This window comes from Harpia harpyja, chromosome 1, assembly GCF_026419915.1.
Source record: "Harpia harpyja isolate bHarHar1 chromosome 1, bHarHar1 primary haplotype, whole genome shotgun sequence".
Taxonomy (NCBI): Eukaryota; Metazoa; Chordata; class Aves; order Accipitriformes; family Accipitridae; genus Harpia; species Harpia harpyja.
Window position 1 is genome coordinate 3348194 of NC_068940.1, and position 19619 is coordinate 3367812.

Here is a 19619-nt window from a genome sequence, read left to right on the forward strand (position 1 = left end):
CTGAGTGATCACAAAATGGTGATAGATGTGCTGTTCCGAGGCTACGGCTAGAGTTCAGCTTTAACGCTGCACTGTGCTTTACCAGCAAAAGCAACGAGCTTACCGACTCAGTGCCTGAGTTTAAAAAAATCCAATTAAGCACTGCTCTAAAAACATGGCCCTTGAAAATAATTCTTTGGAAAAAAACACCTGTGGACACATCATAGCTATGCCTGGTGAAGACCTCCCACCAAGTCATGGGACAGACTAACAAGACATCATCAGCTGGCAGCTTTCTCTTCTCTCTCAGTACCTCAAAGCCAGACTCAGGAGTAAGCATTTTTTAAGTAGGCAGATGAAGAAGAATAGAAGGAGCCATAGTTCATAATAAAAATCGGTATTTTAAGCAACCTGATATTTATGATATTAAGCAACCAAAGTCACCAAAAGTAAGGAAATTATTCCCATATAGCTTTCAAAGTATAGCAAAAGACACAGAATTAAATATATTTTGAAAAAGAAAAGAAAAATTCAGGGCTTAAACTGACATATTTCCACTCCTACCCCACTAGAATAATTTTTAAGTGACCTGAACAGCTCTATCTGCTCCACCAGCAAAAACTCAATACAAAAATCAACGACAGTATCTTTCATCTGTTCAGGAAGGAACATAACAAGGTTTATGAAATAGTGTGGTAACTGCTTAGCCAAGTGTGTACACAGCTATAACAACTCATCATCCAGTGCAGTTTACTGTTGCTTAAAGCAAACAGCAGATGTTTCAAAAACTGAAGTAAGATTTATGCAGCCCATAGGTAAGCGGAAAGGACTACAGGGTAGCCTTTTCTCAGTCACTCAGATTTTTGAAAGCTGATTAGATGATACAAAGATCCTCGTGTTTTACAGTAATTCAGGTAGATAGTATTTTCCTCCCTATACAATGAAAAAAATCCTAATAACAAGGATTTATTTATTTTCAGAATTCAGAGTATCTGTGTCTGCAGAGAAACAAGCTGCCCATCTGCAGAGAGACAAGTATATACAAAGAATAAAAGAAATTTAAATTCTTTACTGCAATAGGCTGGCAAGGATGCTATAAATAAAATCCAAAATGGTATTCACTAACTGTTCATTCCATACACCAAGCTATGATGTGGTCACTTCGCAGGGGGAAAACCCATCACTCCAAGACCTAGGGGATACTCTGTTTCACACTGACTTCTTCCCTTTTTATTTCCTCTGACAAATTCTTCCTCTGTCTTCAAAACTCAAAAGCTAACAGTATGTACCGCCACCGCTGCTGCAGATAAAATATATGCAATTACTACAGCTCAACTAATGCAAAGTAAACATGTAAGTTAACTTTCTTGTTTGAATCCTAAGTCTGCCGTTGTTAGTGGGGTCATCCAGAAACACTGAACTGACAGGTATGTTTTAAAATCACCTTTTCAAAAGCACATTGGAGAAGGGGGGGGGAAGAGAGAGAGAGAGAAAGAAAGAAGGGGAAAAGAGTGAGAAAGAAAGAAGGGGGAAGAGAGAGAGAAGGAAGGAAGGGAGGGAGGGGTCTTAGGTCATTGACTTCTGAATAAAACTCAAGAAGGGACATGCCTTTGTTTCCCCCTTTCACCAGCAATTAGACATGAAACAGTGCTTCAGATGTTTGCCAAGGGAGCCAGAGATGCAGTATTTGTATGGCTTACCGGCAGTAATAGAGACTTGTAGAATTTGCTTTCTAACCACATGAGAATCAGTATGAAAATCACGTTGACAGCTGAATTATCACAAATCCAGCTGTGACAGGACACAATTTATATCCTTAATATCTCTGATTAAACTTCAGATTTTCCCTCATGAAATCAGGATGATACAGCATAACTACTCCCATCTAACCAGAGATGAGAAAGTATAGTCTTTGGCTGAAAAAACAAAAACCCATCACAAAACCAGAACCACAAGCAATCCATGAGAATCTAACAAAAAATGGTTATTGGAGAATATAGTTTTTTCATTCTAAATCCCCCTATTTCACTGCCAGCGTTACAGAAATAATTAACTAAGTGATGATGAAAGATGACAACAGTCTTGCTCATTAGGCAGAAAAGACTTGCCAAGTTACCTCTTTTAGAATTAGTGCAATTCTTTTCTTAATAAAAGCAGAGGTCAGCTTTACATACTGACAATAAAGTTTTTTCACCCCAGCAATTCAGGAACAGTATTCTTCTTGTGATTTCTTGTTTTGTTTAGCAGGCAATATTTGAATATATTTTAAGTATCAAGTGCAAAACCAACATTACATGGCTATTTTGAAGGAGAGTCTAGGTCTTGACAAAAAGTCTGAAAAATATGAACCACCCCTAAATTTATTTATTTTTCAAAAGGACACTGAAAATGTGTTAACTCAATTCAAATACTGTAAAAGCACATTAATGTAATGTAATCAAAACCTAAAGTTAAAATAGTTTTTCTTATTAAGATCACCCTAGTGGATGATTCACTAAGAATGTGCAGATAGTGAAGAATTTGCTTCTAAAAGTAGAACACAAGGATGTGTATATGTATCTATACAAACACACAACCCCCCTCAAACTGTACATTCCAAAAACAAGCACAAAAAAAAAAAAAAGTCTCAACTGCTTCTCATTATCCCATGCTGTGTACCTTAACATAATGTTATTCAACATATGTTCCTCTAGAGAAATGCATATGTTTGGGAGGGTCTCATTTACATTTATCCTACCAATTTTACCACATCACACAACAGTTGCATCCAATGTACAACCTCATTCGGAAGCCATCTAGTGCAAGTTAGACAAAGCAACTTTGAAATGAAGCATTTTAAGATTTGAAACTGGAAAAACATGAAAGTTATATTGACAGCTATTATGTCTCCAATGAAGTATGACAAACTTGTGTAATTCTTTGCTGATAACAGTATTGCTATTCCTGCAGTTTTAAAAGAGCTGTTCAGCAAGCGTCATAAAGCGATGGAGTCCCAAACTGATGCATCCACTGATTTTATCACTTCCCATTCACTATTTCAACTATCACACCTTCACAAATCAGAATCCCAACTAATCTCAACGAAACTCACTCCAGCCTCTTCTGGTTTTTAGGTTGTTTTTACTACTTAAATGCATATCTACATCAGGACAATTAATACAAACTTGCTACTTCACTGCAGGTCCGTTGGTACAGTTCTCATTCTGATTCCACTTGACAAGGTCAATACTGCAGCCCCTTCTTGCTACAGTTGGCCTTACCAACTGTTTAATAAATGCTACCTGTGCTTTTTGTCACTAGAACTGTGCATTGAGATAACTGACAAGTGAGGTAAGTTTACACTAGCCTAGCAAATATACAGCCATATTGTTATTTAGGCTAATAAATAAAAAAATAGCTTATTAGCATATCACAATATAGTGATAAATTGGCTGGTTTTAATCCATAGATTTTTAACACTACTGATATTCAAAGGGGTAGAAATTAAGGAACTGCAACATTCTCCTTTTAGTCACTAAACATTGGAGGTTTTTTTATCACTGCCTTCTCAACAGGAAGAAATGATTCCTGGTCAGCTGTATAAGAAATAACTTGTTCCATTTCTTAAGTCACACACACTTTGAGAAAATTACTTGTCTATATTACAGCCAGTGAAAATATACTCCATCCTTTTATAATACAAGCCAATGAAACAAAGCTGCTTCTGATGTACTAAAAGCTTACATGAACAGCAAGGAGTCAAGAAAAAAATAATCCAACGGGTGGCAGATGTGCATTTCTTTGCTTAGGACATCTTTAGATGTCCTAAAACTACCCAGGAGTTTTAGATGATCTAAACCATACGGTTTTACTTTTGGTTTTCATGGGTTTGATTATCAGGTATTTAGATTCCATGCAACTGCAAAAGGCCAACAACGAGAGAACCAAGGGTCAGGGTGCACACAAAAAATTTGTACTAGAAGCTAGGGGTACCCCGTTAGCTCTTCTATGGCAGCTACCCAATGGTACATTCCTATCCATTATAGCTATGTAAAAACAGGCAGCTTTGTGAAAGACATATCAAGTTAGGCTAAGCTCTCTTACATCTCCCAAGACAAAGATATACAGGCTACACACAGAGCAGTGACAGGGTATAATAAGATTCCAGTCTCTTAAGATAATTCGTTTGAATTCCATACAAAGTGAAACTGAACCACGAGAGGTGAAGTCTGGGAAACCGAGAAAGAAAGCACTGATATAACTTTATAGCAAGATCACTATAAACTTTTCTCTGACAAATGTTAAAGTTTCTATTCAACATCTTTAATAGTCAAAGACTCAGTATCACCAACTCTTAAGCAAAAAGTGAGACATGACACATCATATCAGAGGTTATTTAGCAGGTCCTCTTTTTAATTTTTAAAAGCCACACTTGATCAAAAAGCAGCAAAAAAAGCCTTTTAAAAAGGCTTCTAAATTGTTTTAGAAGAATCTTCCCTTTAATTTCAATTCTAATCTCAGTTACATTAAAGCCTGTAGGTTATACAAAAAACCAGCTCAAGGCATGAATGAACTGTAACAGGAAAAAAGCTGATGGAAAACTCAAATCTCATATACCTACCTGTTCTTGCTGCAATGAGATGTGTTGCTTTGTCAGGATCATCAGCACTTAGTACTAGATTCTTCACAATTTTAGCTCCAAGTGCTGTGGCATGATAGTGTTCCCGTGTTTTCTCAATGGGGAAGTTTGTTGGGTAGAGTCCACTAAATATGATGGTTACATCTGCCAACACTTTACTTTTCAGTTCTGGTACTATTTTCCTGATGTCTGGAATTTCCTCAATCTCTTTTTTCAGGTATTTATCATACTTTGTGTAATAATCAGTGTGAACCCGCACAAGGATCTCTTCGAGGTATATTAAATGGTCATCATCATCTGTATCATCCTCCTCCTCTTCTTCCTCCATACTCTGGTCTAAGGACTCACCCATTGTAATTCCAGACTGTTCACTATTCTGAGACTCTGTTTCAGCTTCTTTCTTGTCAGCACAGCCATTTCCTAAATCACAAAGGCTTTCCTGTTCACTTTCTTCTTGTGCTTCAAGATCAGTTTTGTCCTGAATATTTTCACTAGGTAGAGATTGTGTGTCCCCAGAATGGTTCACCAGACCATCCTTTTTCTCGCTCACATCAGTGCAACTGCCTTTCTGCAAATTTTCATCCTGAAGAGGTTGTTTGGATTTCTTCCAGCTTCTCTTTTCCTCATTCTCACTATCTGATACAGAAGTGGATGACTTTCTGGTATCCAATCCACCGTCACTTTCACTGTCACTAGACAGTTCAAAGTCCAAGTCATTTGTCATCTTGTCTTGGGTTTGCTGCTTCTCTATCACTGTTCTATCAACTTGTTCTGAAAAAATCTGAGATTCTTTTGTATTTGTCAAATCATTAGTGACCTCACTGTCCATTTTGTGATCAGTGCTATCACTTAAAGAGTCCTGGGCATTAACTTTATCGCTGGAATTCACATCCCAGTCAGACGTTTCACTGCTTACAGAAGTACTTCCATTTGCAGTGCAAGTGTCCTTTGTTGCTTTCTTGAGGCCATTGCTTTGTTCTTCCACACATATAACATTCTTTATTTCTTCAGCATCTTTTGCTGATGTCACTGCTGAATCCAGTGCCTCTGGTTTTGTAGAGTGGTTTACTAAGACACAGGAAAGAAAGAAAGAAATAAAATATATACATATTTTCTCAGGGTTTTTTTTTTTTTAAAGCTTAATCAAAATTTAAAATTTTCCTTAAACACACAGTTTACATATGCAGTTAGACTTCACTCTGTTTAGAAGTGACAACTAGGCTTTTCAAAGTTGTTAAGATACTTCAGGTGTCAATGATTACTATAAAGAACTGGCAAACCTAAGAAACTTTACTTTTGTAAAGAAGCTGTGTAAACAGCTTTTTTTTTTCATTTTTAAAATCACACTGGTCATAAATAATTATTTGTTAACCACGCAAACATTAAAGGATTTATTTTGTAGCATGAGTTTTACGATTACACCTCAGGGCAATGAAACTACTGCAGAGGAGGAAAAAAAAGAAAAAAATAAAAACAGCGCTGAATTCATTTCAGAAGGTCCCAATCCAGAACTACAACTGCAAAAACTTCCTTTATAAAACGCCATGGCTTTCATGTATTTCCTACTTTTCATAGCCAAAGTAACTGTATTTTAATAGTTGAAAAAATACACATTTTAGCAATACAAAGACGCTGTTTGAGCTTCATTTGAGACTCTGCTGGAATACAAGTAAAAGGTTAATAGACTCAAAGGCAGAAAAACAGTTTTAGGATGTGTCTTCAGATGTCTGCAGAAGAAGAGAGAGACAATTAAAGAAATTGTAGACATCCAGAAATTTGCACACAGACATTCATCAGGAACACTGGATGAAGTCACCCTACTTTGCCTCTCTTGTGTGTGCACGTGCCTGCCCTACAAGTAACAATACCAGTCAAGTGTAGAGGTCCCACATCATAGTGGCCTGATCCAGTTTGAGTACATTATTATTGTTTCCATATTGGACATCTCTAGTTTGACAAGGGAAAAAGAGTGATGTCACATATTAAATTTAAAAAAAAATCCCTTGGCTAAACTGGAAAAAGCCCTACAATTCTTTCTTAGACATTTTCTTTCAAATATATTTTGCCCCCAAATTAATACTACCATAGTGATGTATACCTTCTAAATCCACCATTTGTATTACACTGCTGAGCCTGCTGAACATAAGGTTCTTGCATCAAATGCCAGAGCACCGCATTCAGTAGGTGCTAAAAATCCCATGCTAATTTTATGAGCACGATTTAGGCAGGGAGGTAAGTAGAGATCAAAACATTCATTTTCAGCAGTATGTTGAGATCAGAGTTTATTAACTATTGCTCCAAAGTGGGGCGGGGAAGGGGACTGAAGAGGGGAAACCTACGGAGGAGAAAAAACTGCCTTGTTTTACATGGGGGGGGGGGAAAGACAGAAACTGTCCTCCTCTACATGTTCTTGAACAATTTGGTGTATTGCCAAATCAGATCTCCAGCCGTAACAGCCAAAACGCTATTACCAGTACTCCACTTTTGCTGTGGTCACCCACCAAAAGGAAAGCTATCAACAAGAATAGTCCACTTTTACTAAGCTACTTGCATTTATGCTGCAGGAGCACAATAGTCTAGGATTGCTCATCTAAGCACAACAGCAATACTAATAAGTCATTGTGGTGGTCTTGTATCAACCACATTTGAAAAGTGGAAAAGGCTGCAAAAGCGGTTTAAAAACTATATAATTACCTTTCTTCTTCATTTGAATTTCTCTTGATCCAGGAGGTGCATTAATATCTCCTATCCCCTGAAAGTATACATATTTCTTCACAGTTATCAAATTGGGTGCAAACTTCCAAACATCCTCTCTATCATCAATGATGCAAACCATGGAATCCCCACATGGGAAGAGATCTCTAAGAGACAAAACAGTTGATAAAATGAACCCAGTTTTAGAAATTAATACTATCAATGAAAATAGTTTCTGTTGATGTCCTGGTTTATTATGAGCATGTCTGCAGGACATGCTTATATATGAACTTAAAAAAAAATCAGCAGTATTAAAATTACAGAATTCAAACTCCAATATTCAAACTAACTAAAGTTAATAAAAAAAGGAAACAGTTATTTCTTTAAATCTCTATCCCAAAAGCTAGAAGTAGGAACAAACAAACCTCTGTAAGAACAAAACATTACAACACTTCGGTCTAGTTTTCACAGTTTATGTCGACAAACAGCCTAAAGCCAGCTATCACATGGTCAATACACTATATATATATATACACAGAAGAAAAAGACACAAGAACAGTTTTTGAAGAGTAGACTCATTCAATCCAAGACAAAGGAAGCAAAAAGTACTAATACTTGTATTACCTAGAAAGAGGAGGTACAGTACTTAAGATACACACATGCATGTGAAAACCGAGCAAGAGAAGAAAAAAGCTTCTCATTTGCTATGGTCAGATGGGGAGGGGGCAATAATTTTTAATCTAGCTTTATGAAATACTAAACATATCTGTCTTCTAGAAAAAAATCTTGGCTTTCTTCTCTGAAAAAGATCAGAACCTGAATTTAGACTAGAATATGAATTCAAGGCTTTAGATGGAAGCTGCTAGATGTATAGCACATTTGAAAGCCAGAATACTAGATGATATAATATTAATTAGCCTCAAACTGAGAATTTTGGCTTAATTAAAACCCACCACAACATACAAGTCATTATACAAGATCACAAGCCATAAAGTGGAAATATGGTTATTACAAGAATAAAAAATGTAAGAGAAAACATGATGCCATCGCTTCCTATTCTTACTGTTCTAGTACCACAGAACATAAGTAGATGAAATGCTGCAATGCCTAACTTGTCAGTTTTGGTGAGATGGTGTTGATACTTAAGAGGCAGATAAAGAAGGACTATGAACATGTTGAGTACAGAGGGAGTAAATTTTATTATATTTAACATATTCTTTGTTGTCCTTTTTTGTTTAATGCATTAAAGACATATATACATACATACCTAAGATTTCCAGTTTTAGAAAATGGATCAATACATTCATCCCTTGACAATATCCGGTGGGAAAAAAGCTTCTTTTCAGGGTCCAAAAATCCTTTTGAAAGAAGAAATTAAAAAGTTAATGTTCAAGATGTTTGTTCCTTGTTTATGTTTTATATAATTTAGCTGTTTTAATCTGTGTAAGAGCAGTTTAACTAACAGACCATTTTAAGGTAAGAGATATTATATGGGGGAAAGGGTAAGCACAGTGGATCAAGTATTTGTAACTAATGCAGTGGGATTAATTTTAAAAATCCCATCACATTTTCTTTCAACACAGCATCAAAATTGAAATTAAAATAACTAAATTTGTGACAGCCGAATAAATTAGGCTGAAAGAGATACAGCAAGTGATAGATACACGTGATTTTTGCAACTTACATTTATCTCTCTACAGGTGGTTCTTTAAAGCTAAATGCTCTCCTTAGCTCATTATGCCTAGGGACTGCAGAGAAGTCTCACAAGAGTCGGCAATGTGCTGCAATACTTAAGCACAACGGGCAAGTTAAGGGACAGTTTCAGCCAGAGCTCTTGCATTTGTAGGTTTTAAGTTGAACCCCTAACAACTACTTTAATATATTTACATATAATGAATATATCCTGGGATTCCTAGAAGTATTTAGGCCCAGTTGCAGTAGCTTTTCTGACTGCACTCTTTAAAAAAAAAAAAAAAAAAAAAAAAGGACAAATCAAAAACAAAACAGGAGAAGCTGTGCTAGCTGATCTTAAATCAAGATAAAATGCCATTATTTAGGAAAATGGTAACTTGGGTGTACAAACACACATGCACATGCTTCTGAACCTAGCCTCCAATAATGAAGTTCATCTTCATGAGCAGATGACAGCCACGTAATCGCTTAGAAAGAAACTGGCATTTTACATGCTAATCTGAATTTTTCATTTTACTGAATTTGTGTTGAAGTTAGCATCAACTTCTCATTATTCTTATAAATAATACACGGCAGTCAATACTTATCTGGGAACAATTTTTTAAAGTTTTACTTTATTTCATTTTAAATGGTGGCCATCTTATAGCCAGAACCAGAGTTCAAAATGACTGCAGACTCTAAGTACCAACTTTAACTTTCTTTCAAGGAGCTTTGAGATTTGCTTAGAACACATGTTCAACTCCTTTTAGAAGTCCAGCTGCCAGGAGCATGTTCAACTGGGTCTTCAAAAACAGAGGGTATAAATAAATAAATAAATAAATAAAAAAAATCAGTCATCCCTTCTGAAAAGTTGATCCTGTATGTATTTCATATTAATGAGTAACTGGAATAACTTAAAACCCATAAAAGCAAGAAAATTCCGAGTTAAGGACAGAGGTTCAACCTTAACTCACCCGGCTATGCTTAAGAATTGCTGCAAACTCGTAGAATCATCCCCTGTAGTGAGACCCTTGCAGTACCTAGGCATAATGAATTGAGAGAATTAGCTACAAAGGTTTATTGCTGTACACACAGATATTTTGACAAACTACATAAGCTCTCATACAAGTTGCTGTTCTCCCCAACCAACTTCTCTTCTACTATTTAACTGAATACTCAGGGACTCTACACTAAATTGGACAGGAGCGCACTGATTAAATGGTAAAACCACAATGAGGCATTCAGTTGCAGAGTTGTCTAGCTAAAACTGTAAGAAAAGGGAAGTTCAACTAAGAAAGCCCAAACACAGAAACCCTGGCTGCCAGGAATTAGAGATGAAGTAGTGTTCTGGAGCTTTTGAATAATGCTTTGGTGAAGACTTAATAATTTTAATACTTTTTCCCCCTAGATAATTCACTAAAAATACACTGAGGATAGAGGTCACCAGAGATGCACCCTCAAAGATAAAAGCCCATCTTAAGAGATTTGGGTCTTTCAAAGCTAAGCTACTTGAATAGCAATATGGAAAACAGCACTAGTCTTTTAAAGAAAGAAGTTCTTTACATGATTTCAACTGTTTGGTTTCTTTTGGACATTGCCTAGCCAATTTAATCAATATAACAGACATAATCCTAATGTTTTCACATTCCAGGGAAATGGCAGATAACACTTCATTCACTTTCTTCAACAGTATGTTAATATAATCTCTACATCTTTGAAAAGGCTATGTTGGCTATTCACTAACCTATTTAGTGATTCTACTCCATGCAAGAGCAAAGATGATGACAAGTGGCTAGATCACATACTGTTAGTTAAAACATTAACTTTTAATTATGATTGCAAATAGAACATAAATCTGAAGAAATAAAAACTTTACATTAAAAATAAGTAGATGCAGATACACCCTCCAAGATAAAACTAAGTAAAGGCTAAGATTTAACTTCTATATTAAAAAAAAATTAATCATTATACTGCTTTCAGTAACAAAAAGAAATGGGAAACCCTCATTATGAAAAATTCTACTACCTTCAAAATAAAAATCTTTTCAGAACCTACGTATTGCAAGGTTTAGAATTTTATGATAGTACACTTTGGATATTAACCTTTAATAATGAAGCTGCAGGTTTCAAATTGATGATACCTTCCAAAGTATTGGTGGCTTTTTCTTTAAGAAAAGTCAAAACAGACCACCAAAAAAGCTTCTGTTTAGATGATGTCACTTTTCTGTGGGGGCATTTTGCTGCAAGTTTGCGTGACTTCAGAGCAATGAAAAGGTGTATGTATAAACTCACTGAGTAAACAGAAACATGAAAGTGTTCCTGAGATGTCCTCTTAACTTTATTTTATTTATTTATTTATCCCTATCCATTTCCCACCACCATGTCCTGAAATATTATCATGGTCACAGTTTGCTGCCTTAGTGTTGATAATGATTTTTTTCTTAACAGAACTTTTTTTATTGAAGCATCACTTTGCACAAATCATTCCAGCAGAAGGATAAATGTTGATGAATTTCTCATTTTGTAAGCATGTTTAAAAAAATTAAAGCCTTTTGTAGAATTCAGAAAGATTGAAGACAAACACTTGCTGTTTCAAAGAGAAACTGAGCTTCCATTTATTATCATAAATTAGACAGTGTGCTGAGTACACCTCTAAGTAGTTTCTTTAACAAACTGAAGACACTATCATTATCCTTTGACTGCCATACTACAAGGGACTATTCAGTAGACTTACCTAGCAGAGACTATCCCCTCCAGTTGTTTGTTTTCCAGTATCTCAGACTGGGTCTTTGCACGTACGCTCTTATCAAGCTGTGTTACCTGATCTTACATAGGCTCTCTTCGAAAAGCAAACTTGTAAATTAGACTTGTAAAGTTAAGTTAAAAAAAAAACATCATAAGATGCAATGCTTAAAAGTAACTAACTCATACTGGGGAAGTCTCAAATCTTAGAGACAGATTGAGTTAAACAGCAATTCCTAGAAGTGATATAACAGTAGGATCCAATGTGAATTTGAAGAAGTCCTTTTAAAAATAAATCTAAACCTGAATTTCTGAAGAATCAGGTCACCTCCAGTTCTACTTTAGGTCCTACTTTAGAACCTGGAAAGAGCTGTTGACCCCATCTTTCAAGACCACTGGAGACCTTCACACACCGGAGATTCTGTGTATGCACATATTCTGTCAATTATTTATTGAAATACATACTGTAATATACTTGCTGTAACAAACCATACATATCAATGCCCTCAACTTAGCCCTACTTTCTAATTTCCACTATAAATCTGAAGAGTGATTTCACATTGCATTAAAGTTGCCTAGTGGCCTCTGAACTCAAAATTCACAGTGGCATGGACTTTTACAACCAGCATTTAAGCTGTCTTCAGTGTTAAATACACCGAACTTCTCTTATGCAGAGTAGGAAAAAAAAAAAAATTAAGTAACAATGGGTAAAATAATTACATAGAAGAGAAATACTATAGGAAGCTCTAGATTACAAAATCTAGAACTCATCTTCATAAACATACTACAAGATACTACTTTGTAAATGTGTTAGAATAAGAAAGGGTTTAGGATAAATGACTTCAGCAGACATAAATGGTGTTTACAAATATCAGCTAATCCCACTTAACAGATGATAGGAGTCAGGTGGGAAGAGAGAAAAGGACTGACAAGATGTCATCCATTTGCAAAATGAGGAAAAAGCCTTCCAGGACATGGAAGGAGCAGCTCAGAGTTCAGATTTCACAAAGAAATATAGGATGTGTACAGAGAGCCTAAGAAAACAACCTTTTTTCTTTTGAAAAAGATTCCCAGCATTTTATTACAAGTCCTTCCTTTATGTAACATAGGGATAACGGTAAAATACCAAACTGACAGCTCTCTTTGAGAAATCATTTAACCAATACTGCCATCAAGTGTTCTCTGTATGTATTAGCTATATATTTCTCTGTTAACTGCATCTTGGTCACACAGGTAAGTATGGGGACCAAAGGCTCTATCAACTGCTTCTCCATACCAACATATTTCAGCTGAACCTGTCATCATCACTGTACAAGTAATCCACTTGTAGTTTGAATGCTTTTGATGAGGTTAGATAGCTTCAGGCAAAAATCCAGAAGTCTGGGGATGTCAGGAAGCAGTAATACCCCAATTTGCTCATTTGGTGGTTATTTCCTCTACAGAACAGATGGAGCAGCTCAAGTATGATGCCCACAAAGAGGCTTGTCACATTATAAGTATCAGTCTGTGCCAGCATGAGGACTGCAGGGTAATCCAAATTTTAGCTCAGAGATTAAAATGAGCAAAGACAGGACCAAATCACATGTTGAGAGAAGATCAACCATTGGAAAGCACTTACACATCATGAGTTAACTACCTCTGCAACTCATTCTTCTCCCTGCCTCCAAAGCATATTTGCTATACATCTTCTGACCTTAGGCCACATGCAGATTTTGGCACATAGATCCAAGTGAGGAAGACTGCCCACCCGATTTCTTACTACCAGGTATTTAGACCTAGTGTATAAGAAAACCATTCCCCTTTTGCTACACAAGAAATAACCACACTCTTAAGGACAGCAGGGTACAAAAAGTGTTAATGCATTAGCAGTACACAATATCTAATCCAGCAGTGAGACTGACAAAGCTTTAGGAAGATTCTTCAAACAACTCAGCCAATAAATATTGAGTAATGTAGAAAAGTTCACTTGGATGGGCAGGACAGGACATGCTTCTCCTGAACTTTCTTTCAAGGAGATTAGTTGGAGCCCACAAATAGGTATCACGTTCTGATTACCGAAGCCTCTTGTATTTGACATTACAAACATCTTCTGTGGCTTATTTAACATGCATAAAGAATTCTCTAATTACACAATTCTTTTCTAAACCATTCTAGAGCTAACTAGGATAGTTAGCTCCCTAACTATTTTGGAATCTTCCTTTCTTGCCAAGAAGTGGGATCACTGGCATAGCGTTGCTGGAGGCATGCATGGCAACATGACACAAAAAAAGCAGATGTGAAAGATGACTTAAAGTTAGGAGACATGGAACAGCAGCAACGACAGTTTGACATGCAGAGTCATAACCTAAAACATTGTTAATTATATTGTCTTAGTCCGACAGGACTTAATAAAGGAAAGTCTGAGGTGAAAATGCTATTCTGTCAAGGAAGACTCAAGATGGGATGAAAGCCAATTTTACAGTTTAAACACATGGTCACACTCCTAACATGAATTTGACCCATATGCTTGCATAACAGGGTAGGTTTCTTTTATGCTTGTTGGAAAAAATAAAACATTTCAGCCAGTGACCCACACCATAGACTACTATTGCTATAATTTAAAGGCAAGTTTTCAGTTACTAGAAGAAAATATTTCTAAGTTCTTGAGAAGAATATGTGAAAATACTGCTAGATCTGTGCTTTTTCTCAAATAAGTGCATCTTGGCTCCAGGATACAAACAGAACTGCTGTGAATTGATTTATAGCAGCCAAACTTCCTTTGGTGAAAGGAAACAGCAAGTGGTGGTGGTAGTGTTCCCCACAGGGGGAGATAATTTCATTTTGTTGATTTTTATGGAACTGTTGCTTTAGATTTCTAAGACAAGTGATGTTGGAAATGATTTTTAGAGCCCATCAGCATAATTTCTTACTTGATTCAATAGGAATGCACTAGTTGTCATGCCACAATCTGATTCTGCAACCATCAGGGAAGCAAAAAAAGCATGTCTGATGGGAAAAAATGGATTGTTTTTAAAATTACAGGCCATACAGGCACTGCCTTGCAAATGAGCCAAGAATTCTGCTTACAGGACTATTTAGGAAGTGTTTTTGCACAAAACAAAGAACAAATACTTGTAAACAACCACAGAAAAGAAATTAGTTATAGCAGTACAAAGGCTGATTATGTAAATATTGTTAAATGTAATATACTACTCACCTGCAATTGTATGTGCATACAGTCTGCTGCCAAAAGTAAAAACATGTAATTCATACAGCTTGGCAATTTTTTCCAGGAATTCCTTACAATGAGGACGCAACCGAGTATGCAACATAGGCTCACCTCGACCTAACTGGAAATGAAATATTCCCTAGAAGAAAAAGCATGTTTCATATTACCAAAATACCAAACAAAAATGCCAGCATTCCAGAAGTCTCCTCTTCCATCACTTCCACTACTTTTATTTTGTCTGACTAGGCTAAAGCAAGTTTCAGCCACAAAGATTATGTGGATGAATAAAATTCAAAGCACATTCTTGCTCTGTGCCAGGCAGTCCAACACTAAGTTTTTGAAATGCAGGAAGCTGCACTGTTGAAAAGTTTATGATCAAGGTAACTTTCATTCAAATCTTTACTTACAGCAAACCAATATGAAAAAAGCAACTCGAGAAATTTCTTAGAAAGTTCAGGATCTCACTCCAATCAGTACTACTCAGTCTACTTCACTCCGATAGCTTCAGTACATATTGAGCTCAGATAAAGACTTTGTTGGATGAAAAAATATTATGTCTGTGGAAGCACACCATCAGATAGCAAACCAGGAAGGAAGTTTGCAGATAAAGGTCCCAGTTAAAAATCTCAAAATCTTTTAAAAAAATGTTTTTCTTCAAACCATGCATTTATACAGATGACGATGTAGCCTTTCAAATACACAAGGTATTTTAATCTTTCAACTGAATATTCACTGTTCCCTTTCCTCTCAATTGCAAAGTACATTTACAGCTTGGTTTTTGCTAGCAGGTGTGAACACACGCTGAACGTACTGGACATGCGAGAATGGCAAGTGGAAAAAAAGAGGAACTAAGCAACCGCAGTTTGCATGACACTGGAGTCTGAATTTGCATCCTCCTGTACAAGACACTGTAGACACATTCCAATGTGCTTCTTGTTTTAAAGTTTCCAAATTGGAAATGTTACAAGCCAATAGTCCCTATCAGTTCAATGACAAGTGTTTAATGAAGAAATTAAACAGCAACACCCAAACTCCCCCCAAAAAACAAAACTGAAGAGAAAAAAAAAAAAAAAAAAAATCACTAGACATATTCATGGAATGACAGACATAGAAACACACAGGATTATCCCAAAGGGGACTTTGAACACTAATTCACTATAACCACCTCAGACTTGGAGGGAAAAAAAGTCTCATTACTGAGTGCTCAGCTTGTGAATCGTAGAGGAAGGAAAGCAGAGATTAAAAATAGCTACCTGAAACTTCTCGCTTAAAGTGACTGGAATGGAAAAGTGCAGGAAAGCATAAATGGAAGAAAACAAACCGTCAATTTAAATGTAGAGAAAAGAGGAACATATTTCAGAAGACTTATTTCTCATTTTCTGTTATTCTTCAACTACAATTTTACCTAACCACAGAATGTTTTCTTAAAGAACCATCATCTAAATAGTTAGAAATATTGCTGTCGTTACTTTGGCTTGAAAGTTAACACCAAATACTTACCTTATTAGACATTTGTTGGCAGTGCTGTTCTGTAGTATGGATCAATGTCTGGTCCAAATCTACCATGAGCACCAGTTTTCGATTTCGATGTAGTCGCTGTTGATCTTCTCTTCCTAGCTGCTCAGCTTGCTGTAACAAAATATTCACAACTAAGCTTAGCTTAGAAGAAATGAAATCAGGTTTACTGCCTTTTGTGTATTGTAAACTTGAGAAGTTCTGCTACAAACTAACTGCATAAGAAATGATGCTTCAACATAACTGTAGTGATGGCAGCTTTGTCAGCAATTTTTCTACAGGAAAAAAAAAAACATATTCCCAAAGTCTACTCTCAGATCTTTGTGACACTAGTAACTCTTAAAAATGATAAACTCAACAACTTCCAAATTTAATAAATAAGTAACCACCAAACTAAGTGAAGGCCAAGAGTCTTGAAACAAAATTGCAGTAGCTTTGGGGTACACAAAGGACAAGTTCATCAGTAGGTCTGAAAACTTTGGCTGCTGTGTTCAGCAATTTTGTACCAATTAGGTACAATATGGCTGACAACACTAGGCTACGTATAAAACTGAAGCTGCTAAAGACAGAAATAACTGTAACTGTCAACCTAAGATGAAAGAATATATGACTCCAGACATAAATAGTTAGACTATGTAGTTCTATGTGGGCACTGACATCAAAGACCTTATACTCCAGTAAATCTGAGCCGAAGTTTACTCTTCTTGTGCATATTTACAAACTTTCGAAGTACCACATTAAGCTCTGTGCTTACTTTAACCACTTCTGATAGCAAGCCACAGTGTTACCCATGAGACAGGTAAACTTAAAGGCAAAGTTAAGTGGAGCGTTACGAAGAAGCAGGAGTCAAGTGCAAACTGCCCTTTGAAACACTCCTCTATGACAGGGACACTTCTAGCTGCTTATATTTTCACATTTCCTCTCATTGGTGTTCTCTGAACAGTTACAAAGAAAAAAAAAAAAGAACAAGCAGCAACATAAAAAGGTAAAAAAAAGGATCAAGTTGGTAAGGAAGATAAATAAAATGTTTATCGTCAAAATAAACATACTTTTTCCTCTAAAGAAACTGAAGGATGAAAAGTGTATTTTGATAACTCAGCTGAATGGAATATTTGAAAAATCATGAAATAAGTTTAACATACAGGTAAGTTGCAAACAAACTAGCTTTACTCTATCTAGTGGGACCAATTTCAAGGTGAAGGGTGAAGCTAGGGTTCAAAGACATTGCAAACTTTGAACACATTTCAGCTAGTGGAAACTGAATTTTCCACAAACTGCTCATTCTTGGAGACAAAACCATTAAAGTACTAAGTTTTCAGGCTGCTGTCACAGCTTTTCAGTGCACAGCTCTAAAAAACCACTATAAAACCTAATTAGCAATCAATCTGCGTTAGGGTGAACACACAAAAACCCTGGGCTACTGATGTTCAACACCAAATTCCTCTTCAAAGGGAAGCCAAACTTTCTGTATGAAGTATATACAACATTGAAGAAACTCCTATAATTAAGCTTCTCGACTGTGGAGCTACAGTGAAACGTATGAATAAAGAAAGCATGATGGTACTTACCTCAGAACTAACTTTCAGTTCTGGGACACTGTGAACCATAGACACAGTTGCTGTGGATAATGGCACATTCTGCTTTCCATTCTTGCTTCGTATCCTAACCACACAGGGAAAAGCATCATCAAAAGAGAGCAATAGTTTAGTGAAAAGTTGAACACGCTAAAATCTGTAGTATCAAACTAGTCAGCACCAAAAAACTATGATTAAAAAGAGCTATTTTGACTAATACATTAATTAAAATTCTTGTTAATGCAAGTTACTGAACAAAACGGAGAAAGAGATCAAAGCAGCTCACCATAAAAACCTTGCAAAAAGTCACTGTAATTAGTTGTGCTTCCATATAATTATTTCAAGAAAAATGACACTAAGATGAAACAGACAGCTTATAAGTGTTTTCTAATGCCAATCAATGCATAGATAACTACTAAACCATTCAAATTTAAAAGTATTCCTTTCGGTTTTTTGCAATCACTCAGCATGCAATTATCTCCTTTTCTCTAAGCCAGACTATGAAATAAATTTAAGCAAAGGACAGGCAAAGGTATCCTTTACGCATAACAGAGACTTACATGTGACTGCTGCTTCAAGAAAAGCATCAAAAAAAATCCCCATACATGCTTTTCCCTTCAGCACAAACAGAATGAGGTACTACATGTGTGCCTGTATTTATTTTATTTATGTGTATATTATACACACATACAGCCTTACTCGTATACATACCCATAAGATATATAGATGCAGGTATATACAGATAAACATTAATACATACAGAATACGTACCATCCTCATAAATATATATATGAGAGAATGTGTCTGTGTGTATGTACACACATAAATATGAAATTCATTGAAAACTGACCAAGTAACCCCACATAGTGTCAGTATCGCTAGCTTCCAGCTTACATAGATCAATTTATTGTGAACTCCGATATCTAACTTTAAAGACATTATTTACAGTTCACCAACATTAAAAATACTACTGTACAAATTTTGTCCTCTGTGACACATGCACATCTTTTAATTCTCCCAAGTACCTGTTCTACCAAGGACAAAATTTGGTATTAGATCTACAGCCAGAGTTAAACTTCACCCAGTTTTCACTTCATGATAAGCAAGCTCCTGAGAAAAAAAACATTACTGAGCTGTGTTGAGGCAGACACAATCACAGACAGATATGCTTTTACTGTACTGTAGTGTTTGGAAGCACTGATACCCAGAAACAAAAGACGGATTTCATTTGGTCCAAAGTTTACATGCACATTTTAGCATCTTGCATCCTTTGCTTCAGAGTTCAGAACACTTCTTATATATAATACTGAATGGTACTTTAAATGAGCCTTTAAAAAAGATGACCTGCTTTCAGACCATTTGTTGAATGAGCATAAGAATTGTTTAACAGAAAGGATGTACCACTAACACCCAACAAGGTGGCAGTGAACTGGCTGTACTTGCTTTTCTTCAAGCAAGAAAAGCATTGATGCTTTTCAATTGTCTTCTGATATAGGCTCAGCAGACCTAACACATTCTTGCAGATGTATAAGCCATTTTGTATAAATGAAGACATCTGAAGTAGAGGAGTATTAATTGAGAAAATTGAATTCACCACATATGCTGAATTTATTTAGATT

General features: G+C 36.0%; 1 protein-coding gene across 1 annotated transcript in view; it reads right to left on the bottom strand.

Annotated features, from left to right (window-relative positions):
- The window catches only part of CTDP1 (CTD phosphatase subunit 1), a 115266-nt gene that overhangs the window by 76719 nt on the left and 18928 nt on the right, over positions 1-19619 (bottom strand). The window contains exons 3-8 of the mRNA XM_052802008.1: positions 17995-18088; positions 16412-16540; positions 14900-15050; positions 8559-8649; positions 7292-7458; positions 4580-5665 (exon numbers count right to left, since the gene is read on the bottom strand). Of these exons, the coding sequence (XP_052657968.1) occupies positions 4580-5665; positions 7292-7458; positions 8559-8649; positions 14900-15050; positions 16412-16540; positions 17995-18088 (1718 nt within the window). The remainder of the gene's footprint in view (positions 1-4579; positions 5666-7291; positions 7459-8558; positions 8650-14899; positions 15051-16411; positions 16541-17994; positions 18089-19619) is intronic.